The sequence below is a fragment of the Cupressus sempervirens genome, chromosome 3 (genome assembly GCF_028749045.1).
Source record: "Cupressus sempervirens isolate cs-2001-9-10 chromosome 3, ASM2874904v1, whole genome shotgun sequence".
Lineage (NCBI taxonomy): Eukaryota > Viridiplantae > Streptophyta > Pinopsida > Cupressales > Cupressaceae > Cupressus > Cupressus sempervirens.
This window is the reverse complement of record NC_143120.1, coordinates 349757583-349774458: the sequence shown is the minus strand read 5'-3', so window position 1 is coordinate 349774458 and position 16876 is coordinate 349757583. Positions and strand designations below refer to the sequence as shown.

At 35.8% G+C, this 16876-nt stretch overlaps 1 protein-coding gene across 3 annotated transcripts in view; it reads left to right on the top strand.

The window, feature by feature from the left end:
• PRMT11 (arginine methyltransferase 11) overlaps window positions 1-15597 on the top strand; it is a 32679-nt gene extending 17082 nt beyond the window's left edge. For all 3 annotated transcript variants that reach the window (XM_089819781.1, XM_089819782.1, XM_089819780.1), the window contains 4 exons: window positions 14209-14296; window positions 14448-14563; window positions 14672-14822; window positions 15043-15597. In XM_089819781.1, the coding sequence (XP_089675907.1) occupies window positions 14209-14296; window positions 14448-14563; window positions 14672-14822; window positions 15043-15248 (561 nt within the window). In that variant the 3' untranslated portion in view covers window positions 15249-15597. The remainder of the gene's footprint in view (window positions 1-14208; window positions 14297-14447; window positions 14564-14671; window positions 14823-15042) is intronic.
• The last annotated feature ends 1279 nt before the right edge of the window (window positions 15598-16876 follow it).

Sequence of the window (16876 nt, the reverse complement as noted above, 5' to 3'; positions counted from 1 at the left end):
CTAGTTTTGGTGAAATTGCCAGCCATAGAGGTGCCCAAAGTGTAATTTATGTATGCTGGAAAATATTTATAATGAAAGAGGACATCCATTTGCAGGTTCCAGTGTTGTGGGAGGTTATTCAAGCTAAAATGTTTGCTAGTTTTGGTGAAATTGCCAGCCATAGAGGTGCCCAAAGTGTAATTGCCTTGGTGAATTTGTCAGACCGTTGAAAATTTATTTGGACTGTGGCAGACTTTCAACTATCTCTTTTTTGGAAGCAGTGAATTCATCACATGTAGTTGCAGTGTCTATTGACATTCTAAACTGTGATATTTGTCATTTTTCTCTGTCTGCTTTTGGATGTTCATTCCAACATTCCCAAGGCAAAAGAGACTATTTATAATCTCTTGGAGGTCAAGTTCTATATGCTCGGGTTTTAACTTCTAAATCTCTTCTTGAGAGTTGTCATAGTGAGATTTGAACTGTATATTCTCTTATTCATGTCTGCCATACTAGGTCTCTGGTTTTGAGAACCCTTTTTTTCTGGTATGGCAAATTATGAAATGGGGTTTCGAGTTCGTTAAGACAAAAATGATGTAAAAATTATACACGCATGTGCAACCTAAAAGCATGAATCAAAGTTAGAATGTCACACAATATCATATAGGCAACAAAAATACCATAAAATTGTAATCACGGCAGCATGATCATACTGTCATATACTTCATGTTCAATATTCAAATAAAAATTCATTCAGAAGCTGTCCTATGGAGGAAGCAGCAGCTGCCATTGTAGCTCCTCTGGCAGAAAATATTTATGAACACATTCAAAGCAAACAGAAGGAAACAAAATGGATGAAAAAAATGAAAAAGAATTTACCTCTTTCAGCCAATGGAAGCTTGCAAATGAGTAGGAGTGAAGCTACAAGTACAATACTTGATTAAGCTTCAAAAAATCGATCTTCAACTTCCTTTAATTGAGTCTAGAAGCCAAACTTTTGCTGAACCCGCAAGAGAGAAACAGCTGCTTGAAAAATAGTCTCCCTAACTATTTTAAAACTCACTTTAGGGTTTCATTTCCTTTTATAAAAATACAAAATGGGCTCCCAAGCTTTTGGGTTTTCCTTGGCTTGGAACAACTGCATGCCTTGGTGCACACCCTAGCTGAATCTGCAGGTGTATCGGATAGGTACGGAGGGTGCCAAAAGTTGAACCCTACAACTTATTTGCCATAGTTGTTGTAGATCAATAGATCACTTCAAGAGTGTTTGATTGGTTCTTAGGGAATTAAATATCTTATTGGAGTTTGTAAAAGGTCTGAGGGGTTGTGGAAATCATTTAGCTAGCTATTTTGAGTGCCTGGCGAGCCTAGGGGTGGCTAGTGTTGTTACACACAAGGGGTTTCTTAGAGTATCTTGGTCATATTTTCATGTTAATTGAACATCTCTTATATTTATTTCATTTTTAAAAATGTTTCGGTCATTCTTTTCACATAAAATAAAGCAAACAATTCCATTTTTAGCAAACTGCACGCAGGATATCATCATAGTTTACAAAGTAAGTGGTATCAGCACGATTTCATCTTTTGGGAGGTGTTTTATGAGTGTTTTGGAAGTTTCTTGTGACAATTAGATCGATTGGAGAGAAGATTTTCCTTTGCAAAGAGACATTGAATCCTGCAATTGGAAGATTGTCGAGGAGCATGGTGGGAGATTATATGGACATTGAAGCAAGATTCTAAAGGATTTAGAATGCCGCCTTAAGTTTGTTTCAATTGTTGGGACCATGAAAAGTCTTGTGGAGGTTCTTTTGGAGACATTGGATGGTGACAAGCCCAAATCTAATGAAGAATACGATACTTCAAGGGCTGATAAGATTCTTTCAAGAATCTTCTATTTAAGGTGGAGACCAAGATTGAGGTACTAAAATTTGAAGGAGATATTTATATGGAGAAGCTTGATATTTGGATCATTCTACTTTTAGGTATTTTGGCATGCATGCTCTCTCACCAAATGAAAAGATCTCATTTGGCAGACTATTGTTGGCAAAAGCAAGATATGAAATTTTCTTGTACTTTATGATATGCAAATCACTCATATTTCTTGAGAGCAGGTTAATCAGCTATTCAGGAAGTAATTATATCCAATATGTCATAGGAAGAAACTATTATGTAATGACAAATCGCAAGCAAAAATAAGGCCAAAGTCTTCAAGAAGATGTTGAATTTTATAGAAGGGCTAACAAATAAGTGGACGGTTAGATAAAGTACTAATTAAATATATATGAGGTCTTCATAAGGATCTTGTAGGTCCATTTTGTTTTCTATGCTAGTTGACAGATGAAGCATGCTCACATGCTTAATATTTTGAGAGAGATAGTTCTTCTTCCACTTACAAGTCTAACAAAGTTAAGGCTAATAAAAAGGATAAAAAAGGAACACAAGCACCAAAATGAAATCTGTGTACGTACTGATCATTTTGATATGGATGGTCATGTATAGTCCTCATTTTCGAAATTACATCTTAAAACACCCCCTCACAAACAAGGTAAGGAAAACTCTATGCCTTAAATGAATGAACACTGTGAAAAGATCTGTTGTTGGAAAAATTGTTACTTTATTCTCAAAATGCCTAGAAATAATGTTAAGATTGATGCATTTTTTATCTAGTAACTTAGTTTGACAAGATTTGGTGTATAAATTAAACCTGAAAACTGTCCACACAATCTAAATTTAATAGGCTGGGTTGGGTCAAATAAATGGTTGGCATGCTAATAAGTAATCAATGAAAGTGAAGAGTTTTAGTTGGAACTAACTATTGTTGATGAAATAGGGCTTGATGTTTTTTCTTTAGATGTGTGTGGTTTAATCTTGGGCAGTCCTTACTCATACGAGAACAAGACAGTCATCTACAGGAGGGTTAATAAATACTGGATCATAAAAAATGGTAAATTCTTCATTTTCCATGATAATTGGGGCACATATCAGCTTTAGGAGGTCCCAAAATCTACATGTGAGATGGAAAGAACAAATGTTGAGCAAGTTTCTTTAAATTAAAGCAATATACTCTCTCATCAATTAGATGCTTGGAGACTAATGGGTACTAGACATCCATGTGCGGGTTTTTAGTGTGTGTAGGATGCTTCTCAAAACAAATATTTTGTTAGTTTTGGCAAAATTACTAGTTTGTAGTAGTGGTGAAAACATATTCACTGTGATAGATTTGCTATGTTCCATTGTGATGCGTCCTCAACCTTTTTGGACACGTCCTTGAATCTATGACATTCTGGGGATGTGTGGAAAACTTAGAAATGCCCCCACTGTCCCTTGTCAAAAAATTGTTCAATGTCTTGGAAATATGGGTATTGTGTGGGGAATAGCTGATTGTTTTTGTGCACTAATGCTTGGATGTTAAAGAAGGCCAGAGTGAGTAAAAAATTACACTTTGTTAGCGCACAACAGTTATGTATTTTCCAGTAAGGGTGCCATAATTGTTATAGCAGGCTCTTTTTCTTCTATATGTAGGTCTCTAGCATTTGTACATGTTAAGTGAAGATATATCAGATTAGGGACTCAGATTAGGGACTTGGCATTCTCAAGTCCCCCCACTGCCTTCACACAATCATCTCACCGTTGGGGTTTTTTGCAACCAACACTTGTGATAGGGGTTTACTAGCAACGGGTCACTGCTACGCCCACATACTACTTATGCATATTTATGAATGTATGTACATGATTTTGTACTTGGGTTGATATCATGCTACTCATATATTCATGTTGCAATTTTGCTATGTTCAAGTATTTTGTATTATAATTTATTAGTCCTTATACAATTATAAATCATTACATAACTAACATTTTAAATATTATATGTATAGTATATTACAACACCCCCACACCTTGCCACTTGTGGCCATACTCCTTCGTCCCCAAATTGAAGCCCTTTTTCCCCGTCCCAAGAATCCATTCTAATGTTTTGATGTCCACTAGTGCTTGTGCTACATGGGTTATAATCCTAGACCTACAAACATGCAAAAGAGTAAATAAATATAACATCCTTATCAAAGGCAACTCATTAACTACCAAATAAGTGAAGTAGAGGAATCACTATATTAGTTTATTCACATGTTTAGAAAGGCTGATGATGTGGCCAATCACATGCCCAATTGGGCCATCAACTCTTATTGTGAGGAGATGTTTCTGATGCATTGGCCATTAAGGGCTATGCTCTCATGATTACAGATTGATCACATTATGTCCAAGAACAATAATGAAAGATTACTAATTAATTGTGATACATGTAAAATGAATGTTTGAAGTTCTTGAAACTATCAAATGCATTGCAACCATTGCTCACACTCTACAAAAATGGAAATGATCCCTGCACTTATCTTAAAAAAATTATAGTTCTCAAGTAGATGAAAACCACTATTTGCCTCTCGACAAAGAGTCAAAAGATGGCTTTTAGGCATGCTAACATTAAGGTCAGGCTGAAGTGTATTTTCAATATACTCTATTAGTTTTGTATGCCATTGAAATGATTATAGTGAATAATATATGAAATTTCTCCCACCACTATTGAGTCAACATTGATGTGTTGTTTATGTTTTTTGCGACATTTCTAGAATGTGGCTTGGAAAAGGAAAATGTCAGGAAACTTTTGCAAAATTTGGGTGAGGACCTGATGACTTTGGGGATTGAAGAAATTTTCTTTACGTTGCTATCCTCACCATCAAGTTGTGTCCAAAATATGGCCTTGTCTCATACTTGCATATACTAATAGCTCATGGATACTTTTGATTATCTAGGCTACAAGAATTTAATTTGCAATATAGAAGGCAAATGCATGTCACATTAGTAATTGATGACAATCATGGTGTTATATGGTGAGGAAGATAACAATTGGTCTTTTGCATGGGACAAAGAATCTAAAGAGGATGGCTCTAAGGATGACAATGAATCAAGAATACTTTAGAATGAAAATAGTTCAGATACATAAGTTTTTGGATTAGAATATATTGATGAAGATGTTAAGAAGCACATTCTGCATTTTGCCTCTAATTTAGATAGATGAAAGTGGTGTTCATGGTCCATTTGTTGCAAGGCCATTATGTTATTATTGCAAACATTGTAAAGTTGGTCAAAGCCTCTTGACTATACAGAGGGGATCTATGTGAACTTTTTACCATATTAATATAATTGGGCATGACCCCATAAAAGCCATATTTACTAATAAAAAATACAACTTTTCAATATCTCGAGGTTGCAAACATGCAACTTCACTTTCTAACTATGGATGCTCCAACAATTTTGGTGAAAAAATACATTAAAATTAAAGACTTGATATAGGACATGTCAAAGTACAAGAATTGCACATTGGAGTAGAATAGCAATAAGGTTATAGGATATGGTGGCCTCTTTTCTCATCTCCGTTCGAAGTCAAGAAATGTTCTCCTTGCATGTTCTACGTCTTGACCTTAAAGAAGGGAAGATTTCAATGAGTGATTAGGGACTTGGTGAAACTGATCCATATTCAATAGAAGATTCTTTCACTGCGCATTTTTAAGAGGAGGCTTAAAAGATTGATTTAGGAGAATGTGAGGATTTAGGAGAAGATTCTTCCTCAATGTCAAAAGTACAACAAAAAGCTTTGGTTGAGTCTTTTTAAATTAAAGCAAATATTTTTTGTTAATTTGTTTTGCTCCTATGTGAACTCTCAATACATTCTTGATGTTGTGTATCAAGGATCAGCAATCTATATGATGAATGCCTTATCATATGAATATTTGAAATTTCCCCATAGTTTTAAAGCTTACCCATTTTTAAAAACCGTATCCTAAAATAGCCTAAAAAATTATGTCCCCTAAATACACCTTGTATTTGAAACTTGTGTAAAATAACAAATTTGTCATATACAAGTACATGATTGCATTTTTGTTAGAAGTGGCATATTGTTTATGTATAGTCATGATATCCTATGATGTTCTAGACTTTTTGCTATCTCTTCCTCTGCCCTTAGATGGTTGTTCCAGCTTGTCTATGGTTGGAAAGTCAATATATAACCTTGTGGAGGTAAAATCATATAGGCTTAGGTTTTAATTCTCTTGTTGGGAGCTGTTGTAGTTAGCATTGACATTGCTTTTCTTGTGTTCATAATAGTCATAGAAGTTCTAAGGGTAGATCTTTTTGGGATTGTTTGGTTCTTTGGTAGTTAAACATCTTGTTTGTGGTGTAAAAGTCAAAGGGGTTGTGAAATCAATCTTGTAAGCTGTTTTTGGACACTGAGTGAGTCTTACTCAAATCTAGCTAGAGATTTAACCATAGTTACACCAGCCTGGGGGACAGGGGGACAAAGGGATCTCAATTTGGGACGGCGGGGGATGGGAGCGAGGGATGGGGGGTATATAGTATGTACTATACATATGATACTTAAAATGCTAATTATGAAAAGATGTACAACAATGTAAGACATAAATATGAAATATAAGTTCATCAAAACCGCTATTGCTAGTTTAGTTTTACATTGCATTGAACAATGAACAAAGAAAGAGATCTAAGTTCTAAGTTCTAACTTCTATCAACTAACTTAAATAATCAAAGATTGAAGATTCAAATGGCATCAAACTTCAAAGTATGAGTATCATTATCTCATCAATCATTTAATGGCATCATAGACTTAATTACATCAAATAGCAACAACCATGATATGATCACAATGTTCAATGTTTAATGTTTCAACTTTCAAACTTCAAATGACAAATATGATAATACCCAAGTCTCAAGTACAAATTACAAAATCAAAAGACTAAAAATCAAGTACTAAAGGCCCAAGGGCTGCCAAAATGCAGTAGAGGCTGCGTAGGGGCCTCTAATAATCCATGTCAACTTGAGGCTTAGGCTCAACAAACTCATCCTTTGAACTCTTGACCTCTCCAAGGGCAAGAGCCGTGAGAGGAGTACCAACCAACCTCGAATTAGAAGTATTTGCATTCTCATCAACCTATGAGGGCTCCTCTGGCTCTACATCCCATCCTGCTACAGGGCTCTCCTTGTACACACGTGTCTTGCGATTTTTGTACGCAAGACATAATGTATGACCACTAGCTTCTCTGCTTTCTCAAAGGTATGTCTGGTCATCTTAAGAGAGTGGATGAAGCTATAAGTAGACCAGTTCCTCTCAAAAGCTGAAGAACTAGATACCTAAGATAACATCATAACAATTGAATGACTAGTATGAGAATCAAAAAAGTGAAATTGAAATTCATAACTAAAAGACTAAAGTAAAAGTGAAATTGAAATTTGGAAGTGAAAAGTAAAGGTTCTAAAGTTTAAGAACATGAAACTTGAGATAGGAGACAGATGGCTAGTGTGGTAGTTGTTGATTTGGGTCAATGACAATTCCTCCACTAAATAGGATCCTCTTGTGCCGTTGTTTTCATGTCGGCCTTTGCTCTAGCTGGATAGCCCCTAAGAGCAGCAAATTTGGTCCACTCGGTGTGAACCTTCCCCATGCCATACATCCTATCAATGCACTTGAAGAATCCTTCCTTCATCTTAAATTCAAATTTCAATATGAGTAAATTAACAAATATAATATTCATAAGTGCAAGTGTACTAACTTGTAACTTTCAAGTGCAAGTGTACTAAATTCAAAATTGATAATAGATTCTGATTACCTCATCATCATTCAATTGTGTAACTCTCCTAGGCCTAGGCATGTACCACTTCGGGATTCAATGCATAAGCAACCATTTGCAAGGTAGTGTTGAGGCTATCCCATCTATGTTGAATAATAGGCCGAATGTGCTCAGTGTAAAATGCTAAACTTGGGTCCCTCTCTTGCAAAACTGCTCTCATTTGGCCAAGCATAACATCAATGCACTCGTACACCTCTCCAAGAGTAGTTGCATCCGCATCCCCAGTTTGATGACCTAAAAGACTGGAGTGATGAAAGAGTCAATGTATTTGCATCACTCCAAAATACATCACTCTTCATTATCTCCTTCATCCTCAACCCCTGTTTTGTCTTAGACCCATCCCACCTATTCCACTCATTCGTCATAAAAATGAGTTGCAATGGCTCTTGCAACTCAATCATTCTCTCCAAAAGAATGAAGTAGGATGCATGTTGGGTCCCAACCAGTTTCAAGAACTCCTTCCTTGCAAAACTCCTAAAAAGGGCATGTGATGTTTGGTGATTGTAGATAAACGTCTCCACATCTCTAGCATTGCTCACTACTCCCTTAATCTTCCCCATGTCCTTTAGTGCATTGTTCATGGCATGCACACAACATGGAGTCCACTAAATATGTCTGTAAGCTGTCTCAACAAGTCTCCTTGGAGCTCTACACACTGGTGCTGCATCTGTTACTGCTTGGACCACTTTTTCTGGATATGAAACTAAAAATCAACATCCTTTCGATGCCCTGAGAAAAAATGGCCCCTCTGTCATGATATTGATGAGTGGATGGTTCCTAATGTCCGTCCACCCATCCATGATGATGCTGCAGCCATACTCCTCCCAAATAGGCCTCAAGTTCTCCTTCTTTAAAGCAATCTTGGCATACTCTTTGTCCAAGGTTGTACTCTGCAATTTGTGCTCACCTCGTGGCACAAATGACAATCCTCCTTCCCTTGCCACTAGTTGCATCATCTCCTTATAATAAGGAGACTATGTCACAGGAAGAGGTATGCCATTGAAAAAAGAAATGTACCAATGGCCTCCTCTTTCTCATCTCTCTAGCAGGCATTAAATGGATCAGCAATGGGGTTACTTTTAGATGACACCTTTATTTTCCCCTCGCCGGACTGTGCTTCAGGCATGGCACTAGATGTAGAAGGACCCGAGGCTGCACCTGCAAATGATGTAGCTGTAGGTATTTGCTGTGGTCTACCCCTAGGACTAGGAGTAGACAAATGTGGCTGCCCCTGCTCATAAGCCAGCTGAAGACTTTGAACTTGTTGCCTACCAGTCAAGGTGGTAGGTACCTCAACGCCCAAGTCATCTGGAACACCCCAAAGATTGGTGAACTCCATTCTATAATGCAAGTTTTTTGCTTTCATGAAGAACTTGCGTGCACCCACACCTTTTCCTGTGCAAAAGAGGAAATGTGCATCACTCTAGTGATGATCCCAAACCATTCTGTTTTACAAATGTTACATTTCCACTTCCTTGTACAACCAATTGCAGCTGTCCGTGCAGTTATCCTTGTTGCAAACTATCTGAGAGGAGATTTAGAGTCATAACTACCCCTAACCCACTTTGCTAAAAGAGTGGGGGGGTAATTTGTAGCCGGTGGACTAGGTGGCCAATTATCTATTGATTTTGAATCTGTTTCTTCATTCTCTTCATCATGCTCAGCCTTAGGGTTATAATCTTCTTGGCTGCTATGAGAATCTGCCTTTGAATCCATCTCATCATCATTTTGATTTGACCCACTTGAGTTGTGACTTTGGGAACTCATTTTCAAATTGCATTTCACAAAATGAAAAAAATACAAAAAAAATACAGCTTTCAGCCCATGCCTTCTTCAAAATCACTATTTTTTAAAGTAAAATTTAAGCAACAAAAATTTGGAAATCAAACAAGAAACATCTTCTAAAATCTAGAAATGAAATTCAACTAAGATCTAAAAGCTACAAACTAGAAACAAAAAACAATGATCTTGACTTGAAAAATCAGAAAATAAAATTTAAAAACTATGAAAAACCCTACCTTTTGCTTCACAAATCTCTTGAACAAGCTGAAAAATCTTGCTTCTTTTTTACTTGCTCCTTACTCCATCTTGCCTTCCACACACTCTCCACTCAAATAATCACCCTTCAATGAGCTCTTCACTCTTCTTCTTGCTGCTGTTGCAAAAATTAGAAAACCATGAAATGAATAGAAATGAGACATCAAAGAGACTTAATGGGATTTCAACTTATAGATGGACCCCACATGCCCTAGGGTTAGCAAACATTAAAAAACATTATAACAAAACCTTTAAAATTAATTTTTTTTTTTGCACTTTTTAAAGTAAAAAATAAAAGGCCAGCCGGCCATCCCCAACTGGGTTGAGGGACATGTCCTCGTCCCCCAAGTCTCCAATGGGGACGTCCTCCTCCCGACGGCGATTTGGTGGCACCGCTGGGGACACAGGAATGCTGTCCCGCCTGCTTTGGGTGCGTCCCCATCTCGAGTGGGCCCCATAATAACGGCGGGGATGCGTCCCCGTGTTACTATGGTTTTAACCCAAAATGGGCATCTCATATTGTCTCATCATTCATTCAATCAATCTCTTTTTCTTTGGAACAAGCTCTCACTGTGAGAGCATCTTTAGAGCGCATTGGTCAGAGGTTTTCTCTTTAGTTCTTTATTTATTAGGGCGACATAACTTTCTCAGCTTCCAACTCAAGTTAACGGTCTTGTTAAGTTATACTATGGATCAAGTAATAATTAAAGTAGTATATTTGTCCACTTTTCCTACTTTTACATCTGTGGAAGTTAATTACACACTATTATATTAAATGTATTTAAACTATGGAATCTCCCTTATTCATTTTCAGTGAATACAATTTCTACAACCAGGAATTTTGGTTATTGATAATGTCATCTTTTATCTCCAAAAGCATTTGTTTAAGCTGAATCATAAAGATATAACCTGATTTTTCTTTGCTTTTACCAATCCTTTGTATCCATTCTATAATAAATTGATCTTGGTATTGTAGTTACTGCAATTCATTGATATCTCTCTACCATGAGATCTTCTATCTTCAGATTCCACAACTTGGAACTGTTGTTTGTTGAACTTCTCAATCTCAATTCTTGAGGTGCTAGCTATTTTTTTTTCGAATTTTAGATGCAATATCAGCCAAACGCCAAATCTTTCACTACCACCAAGCCAAGATGTCCTCTCTTTCACAGGCTAAGCTAACACAAGCTCTAGAATCAAGTGTAGGGAATATTAGTCAAGTTCTTTGAGCAGAACTTAGGAGTATAAAAGAGGTTTTGAATATGATACAACTTGCTGTTAAACATCATAAACAAAACTGATATTTGATAGAAGAAATTAACAACTAGACAATCAAAATGACAAATAATTTGCCTTGCCGAAAACCATGTTGAATGCCTCAATTATATATCCTTCACTGTACTAAATTAAAATGAATTTACAAACACAATGAGATAATCCTTGAGTCATTTGATAGCATTACTCCCTGCAATCAAGTAATGTGGCAGTTAATTCCCACACTTAAAACCAGAGTTTCGAGAATCGCCATGAAATTGCTTGAATCTGTAATTGGGCGATTCGATTCAACTTGGGCAATTTTTCATGAGTCGTGAATCGGATCAGCTGATTTTTTCTCATGAATCGCCTGAATCGGCAAGGCAAGGCAAGGCATAAAGTAATTAAAGAAACATACAAAGGATTAAAGAATCATCATTCATGGTATGTTTGAGCAGACTTGCAGGAGATTCATGAAAACATAGATGGAACAAAAATAACATCCATGGCATTGTGTATATTACTATAAGTATATATACTTCACTTAACAGATCTAGAACAAGAACATAGCTGGAGACTCATAACTAATAAATGCAGCGCTGGAGGTATATGTATTGCATTCTTTTTGTAAGCATACAGGTGATGGAATATTGCCCAATATTAAAGAAGCGTTGAAGGCTATAATGTACACAAGAAAAATATTGTAGCAAGACAAATATTCCAGTCAGCATATCATGAAGTATTAGTGGAAAAACGTAATACTAGATTAGTAGATACACATCATGCCATTTACAACAACCAGTTTTGCACTATTAATATGGAATAAAATAAGAGGATGAAACCAGTAAGATACTCAACGATTAGTATGAACAATTCAATATACAAGCAGAGACATACACACGGAACGTGATAAATCTAAGGATGTGGCAATAAAAGTTAAGAAGTAATCAGCAAAAACAATAAATCTCCCAAGTTTGATCAACAGCAATAAAAAGACTTGAGCTGTTGTGTGTATATGCCTATGCAGCGATAAAAGTCAAACCTGCTGCGTCAGCAAAGTAATAAGAATGTCGAGTAATTTATTGTGTATCTAATGTTTCAAAAGTGCCATTTATGGAACCATTCAGTGCAAGGATTTTTGTGTGTTTCAACTTTGAATCATTATGTTCATATGATTTCTATTTACTTCAGCTACAGCCTACAATTAACATTTTATGTGTAACATAGTTACGTATGTGATGGATTTATCATTTATGTTCCATGTTCCATGTTTATGTATGTTAACTTCTATTTGATGATGTTATAGGATGATGTTATAGTGTGTTTAAGTTATATTCAATAAAGGGTGCACGAAATAAGTTTTAAATTGTAAAAATCTCTAAACTTAAAGGGTTTTTATAAATTTGCCGATTCATAGCCGATTCAGGGGCGATTCATGGCCGATTCACGATTCGATTCAGCCTTGCTGATTCCGATCCGATTCTGATTCTCGTTACTTTGCTCCAAACCTTCGAATATTCAAACAAACATCTTATGGCATCAATTTATGCATAAAGGTGCAGCTTTGTAAACCATGAGTGATTGCAAACCCATGTGCTCCAAACAAAGGCATTCGAGTCATGCTCTAGGATGACTATTCAAACCCAATTGCTACGTCTTCATGCAAATTTATAGCATGCCAATGTAACAACTATCTCTTTGGTGGTTGAGCACCGTTCAAGAATGGTAACATATTATTTTTGACTGTTTAAGTCTGTTTTTTGTCAATCCTATATTTTTATTATCTTTGAACTTTAAAGCTCTTCAACATATCAACAATTATCATTACAAAATCTGGAACTTGATTGACAGATTTAATTTCTGGCAATACTAAACGGCAGTGGTAAAGACTGCAAACATGATGCCTTGGAAGAACAATTGTGTCGATTGAAACTAATGATTTGTATGCATCTGACTCCAAACAGTAGCCCATTCAAAAACCAATGCAAGGCTTTATTGATTTCTTAGGAAAAAAGTTAAATGCAAACAATTTGTGCTATTAGTTACAAATTTATTAAATTATAGTCTTTGGTAAATGTTTTCTGAGTGGCTTAGAATGCATCTTTGGCAGTGCACAGTTATCTGTAACATGTGTTGGTGTTTTAGGCTGACAGCTTGTAGCCAATAAAAGTTAATTAGAAGACACTGAAGTCAATGCAAAAATCATGAAAAGGCACAGGGCTTGGTCAATTATAATTGCTTTTAACATGCTATCTTCCAGTGAAGACACTCGTGGACTGAATTCAATACACGAGAATCGGATGTTTATCTGTTCTTGTCTTTGCATGTAGAAATTGTAAGTTTAACCAATCATCAATCCCTTATCCACTCTTTTTTGCCAAAGAGCAAATAGTTTATCAAGCAATTAACTTGTGTCCTCTGCCTTGCACAAGCTCTGATGGCATCTTTGTTATGAATAGTCAAGGGAGATATCTCTCAGTTCAGGCAGTGGACCCATGTCTATGTCAGGGAAAATTCTAGCTGATCTTGTCCTTATCTGAATCCCCTGACCAATGTGTGTTTGACATTTATTTCATAATATTGTGTTGACTATATGTTATAGACTTTTGTTAACTTGCCTTCGCTTATATCATGTCTTTTATCATCATCTGATTTAAATTTAATAAAATAGATTGCGCAATGCATAAGTTGTCTATTTGAATTTGAAGTATCTAATATTGTACGATATTCTGGTACAAGATTAATTCTTAACTTGGACTGCTCTCATGTGTAAATTAAATGCCACGATACTCGTATCATCTTCAAAAATATGTATGTGATCATCTTCAAAGTACATTTTACACAACCTATGTTTATGTACGCATGCACACACATACACAATGAATAGTTTATGAATGTGTCTTAAAATTCACAGAGCATTGTGGGTGTAAAATTTGTAGCAAAACCATTGTTGACATAAATTTACATCATGGGGTCAGGCTTTTAGATTTTTAGTAAACATCTTCATTATATCATTAAAAAAGCATCTTCATTCTGTGTTTCAATTTTTTCTTTCTTTGATCTGTTAGTAAGTTATTTAAATTTGCACTCCTGTAGAATAATTTCATAACATTCATGGACTTTTTAACAATGTCTTACTGGAAGAAAATTGTGCTATACCAACTAGTTTTTGTCACACTTGGGAAAATTGTAATGCCGACTGCTTTTTGTTTGTCATTTTTGTCTGACAAGTCCTTTTATGTAGATCCCCGGTGGTGTTGTGTTACCAGATAGGGCTTCCCTCTTCCTAACAGCCATTGAAGACGCAGACTACAAACAAGAGAAGATTGACTGTAAGTTTCATTTGTCAAGGCTCCCACAGACATTACTGCAGTCAAATTTTAAGCTTAGCATAGAGTGAATCGGATTAACTTGTGTTATTTCAAGATAAACATTAGACTTCAGTAGATGATCTATCTGATAGCTTATTGTTATTCTTGGCAGTCTGGGATCGTGTCTATGGCTTTGACATGAGTTGCATTAGGCAGCAAGCCATGTTGGAACCTCTTGTGGACACAGTTGACCAGAATCAAATAGTGACAAACTGCCAGTTGCTGAAGGTTTATTGCATTTCTTTTTATGTCTTACTTGAACTCCATTCCTAATCTACTGTAAGCCATTTTTGGTATTAGTGATAAAATCCATGCTGCTGCTTATTCAAATTTCAGACAATGGACATTTCAAAGATGAGTCCCGGAGATGCATCCTTTACTGCACCATTCAAGCTTGTGGCTGAGCGCAATGATTTTGTCCATGCTTTGGTGGCATACTTTGATGTTGCATTTACCAATTGTCATAAAGTCATGGGGTTTTCAACAGGTAACTATTGATTTAAATAGAGAAGCTAAGTAGAATCTGATGTTGCTTTTAATATTGTCAATGAATTTGCTTGAAAATTAAGCATGTGCCTCTTTTATTTTATTTTTGGTTAAGTTGCTGCATTGATTTCTTCAGGCAAAAAATTGTGTTAGCATTTCTGAAATGCTTCCCTAGACAACTGAAATGTAGGCTTATGTGATTAAGTTGGTTCTCATTACAGGGCCTAGATCTCGTGCTACTCATTGGAAGCAAACTGTAATGTATCTGGAAGATGTGATCACCATGTGCGAGGGGGAATCCCTTCTTGGAAGCATGACTGTTGCTCCAAATGCCAAGAATCCACGTGATGTTGACATTATATTGAGCTATTCATTTTCTGGTAAGCGTTGTCAGGCCGGAAGAACACAGTGCTATAAGATGCGCTGACATACTTCTGCTCATTAAATGCGATTATTACATTTTTTATGCATGAGAAATGTATATGTTTTGTTAAATTGTTTCTTCATTGTATTGACATCTGGGATATACAATGAAGTATTTTCCACAGCTTCTTGTGAAGATAGAAGATTTAAGCAGCTTTGCAAATTCTGTATTATTTAATATCCTCGATTTTGAGTAACACAGTACAGGCGGTGAAGAATATAGGTTCTCTAATTAATCAATTGTCTACCAAAGCCTCTCTTGTGAAGTTAGAAGGCCCCTGCTATTTTGTAAGTTTGCATTATTCTAACATCCTCTATGGAACAGTTGCATGTATTTATCCCCTATTTGAAAAGTCCTGACATATCTATTATGTGGAATACCTAGTTAGCATCAGTTTGCTATAAGTGCTAGCATGAAGTGTGCATTCATTAAGTCAATCTATAATGTTAGAATTAACTAAGAAGATTAGCACGAGTTCAGCATCTAGTCATTTGTAATGTTATTGTTATCAATCAACAATTCAGAAGAGTTGCATACTGTTAACTTGAAGTCAGCATCAATTAGCCATTTGCAATGTGTGTGTTATCAATCTACAATTCAGAAGAGTTAGTGTTAGCATTAAGTCAGCATCTATCAATCTAAAATTTGTAATATTGTGCAACCATTCAGAAGAGTTATATTCTGTAATTAAAAACTAGATGGGTAACATACAGTTGCAGAAAAATGACAGGAAGTTCTTTTAAACATGTAGACTATTATATGATAGTTTTTAAGGCTTTTTAGAGCTTAAGCCATATACTTTGTCATGCATCTTAAGGCTGCTATTATTCAGGTCATTGAGTGGTGGATGATACTATTTTATGATAGTTTCAAGTTCCCTATTATGTTGAGCCATGGACGATGCTATTAAAAATTATGAAGCTTATGCTACTCTTGTCCTCAAGTAGGGGATGCCTGATACTGTTGTGTCTGATTTATTTATTTAATTATGACACACTTCACCAATGGAGTGAGAATGGTCCCACACAACTAAGAAGAAAAAACTTCGTTATAATTTACCTCATGTTTTGGCAATGTCTATAATTTTTGTTTCTTAGCTGTTCTTGGTCAATACAATTACCTCATTTTATCTTTATATGGAAATAAATGATTTATAACTGAGTTTGGTTGAAACACAGGAGTTTTTAGTTCAAATATGTACGTTGGACTCGGTCTGCTAACTTGTTAAAGATTGATGCGAGTAGTTGTCCTTTATTGGTTTGTTAAGCAATTCCACTACGGGAGCAATAAATGGTTTTATAGCTAATGGGCATCACTGAAGTGTAGTACATATGATGGGTTATATAAAATGCTCGTATTTTTTTAAAGCTCTGACAAGGACACACTATAAGAGTTAAAATCCTAGTTTACCAACTCCCTTATTTATTGGGTGCAAGTTACATTTGCTAACTAATCAAGGGAGAGGATTTAGGAGTTCAATGCCTTTACTTTGTGCTTTACAAAATCTTATATGGATTCTCACTCTCAATTATTGATAGTAATTTATTTGAGGAGTTCCTTGCTTATAACTTAATAAGGTTGCAATGCTACATCAACATGTTTTTTGTCTTGTCAATAGAATCCTTTAATAA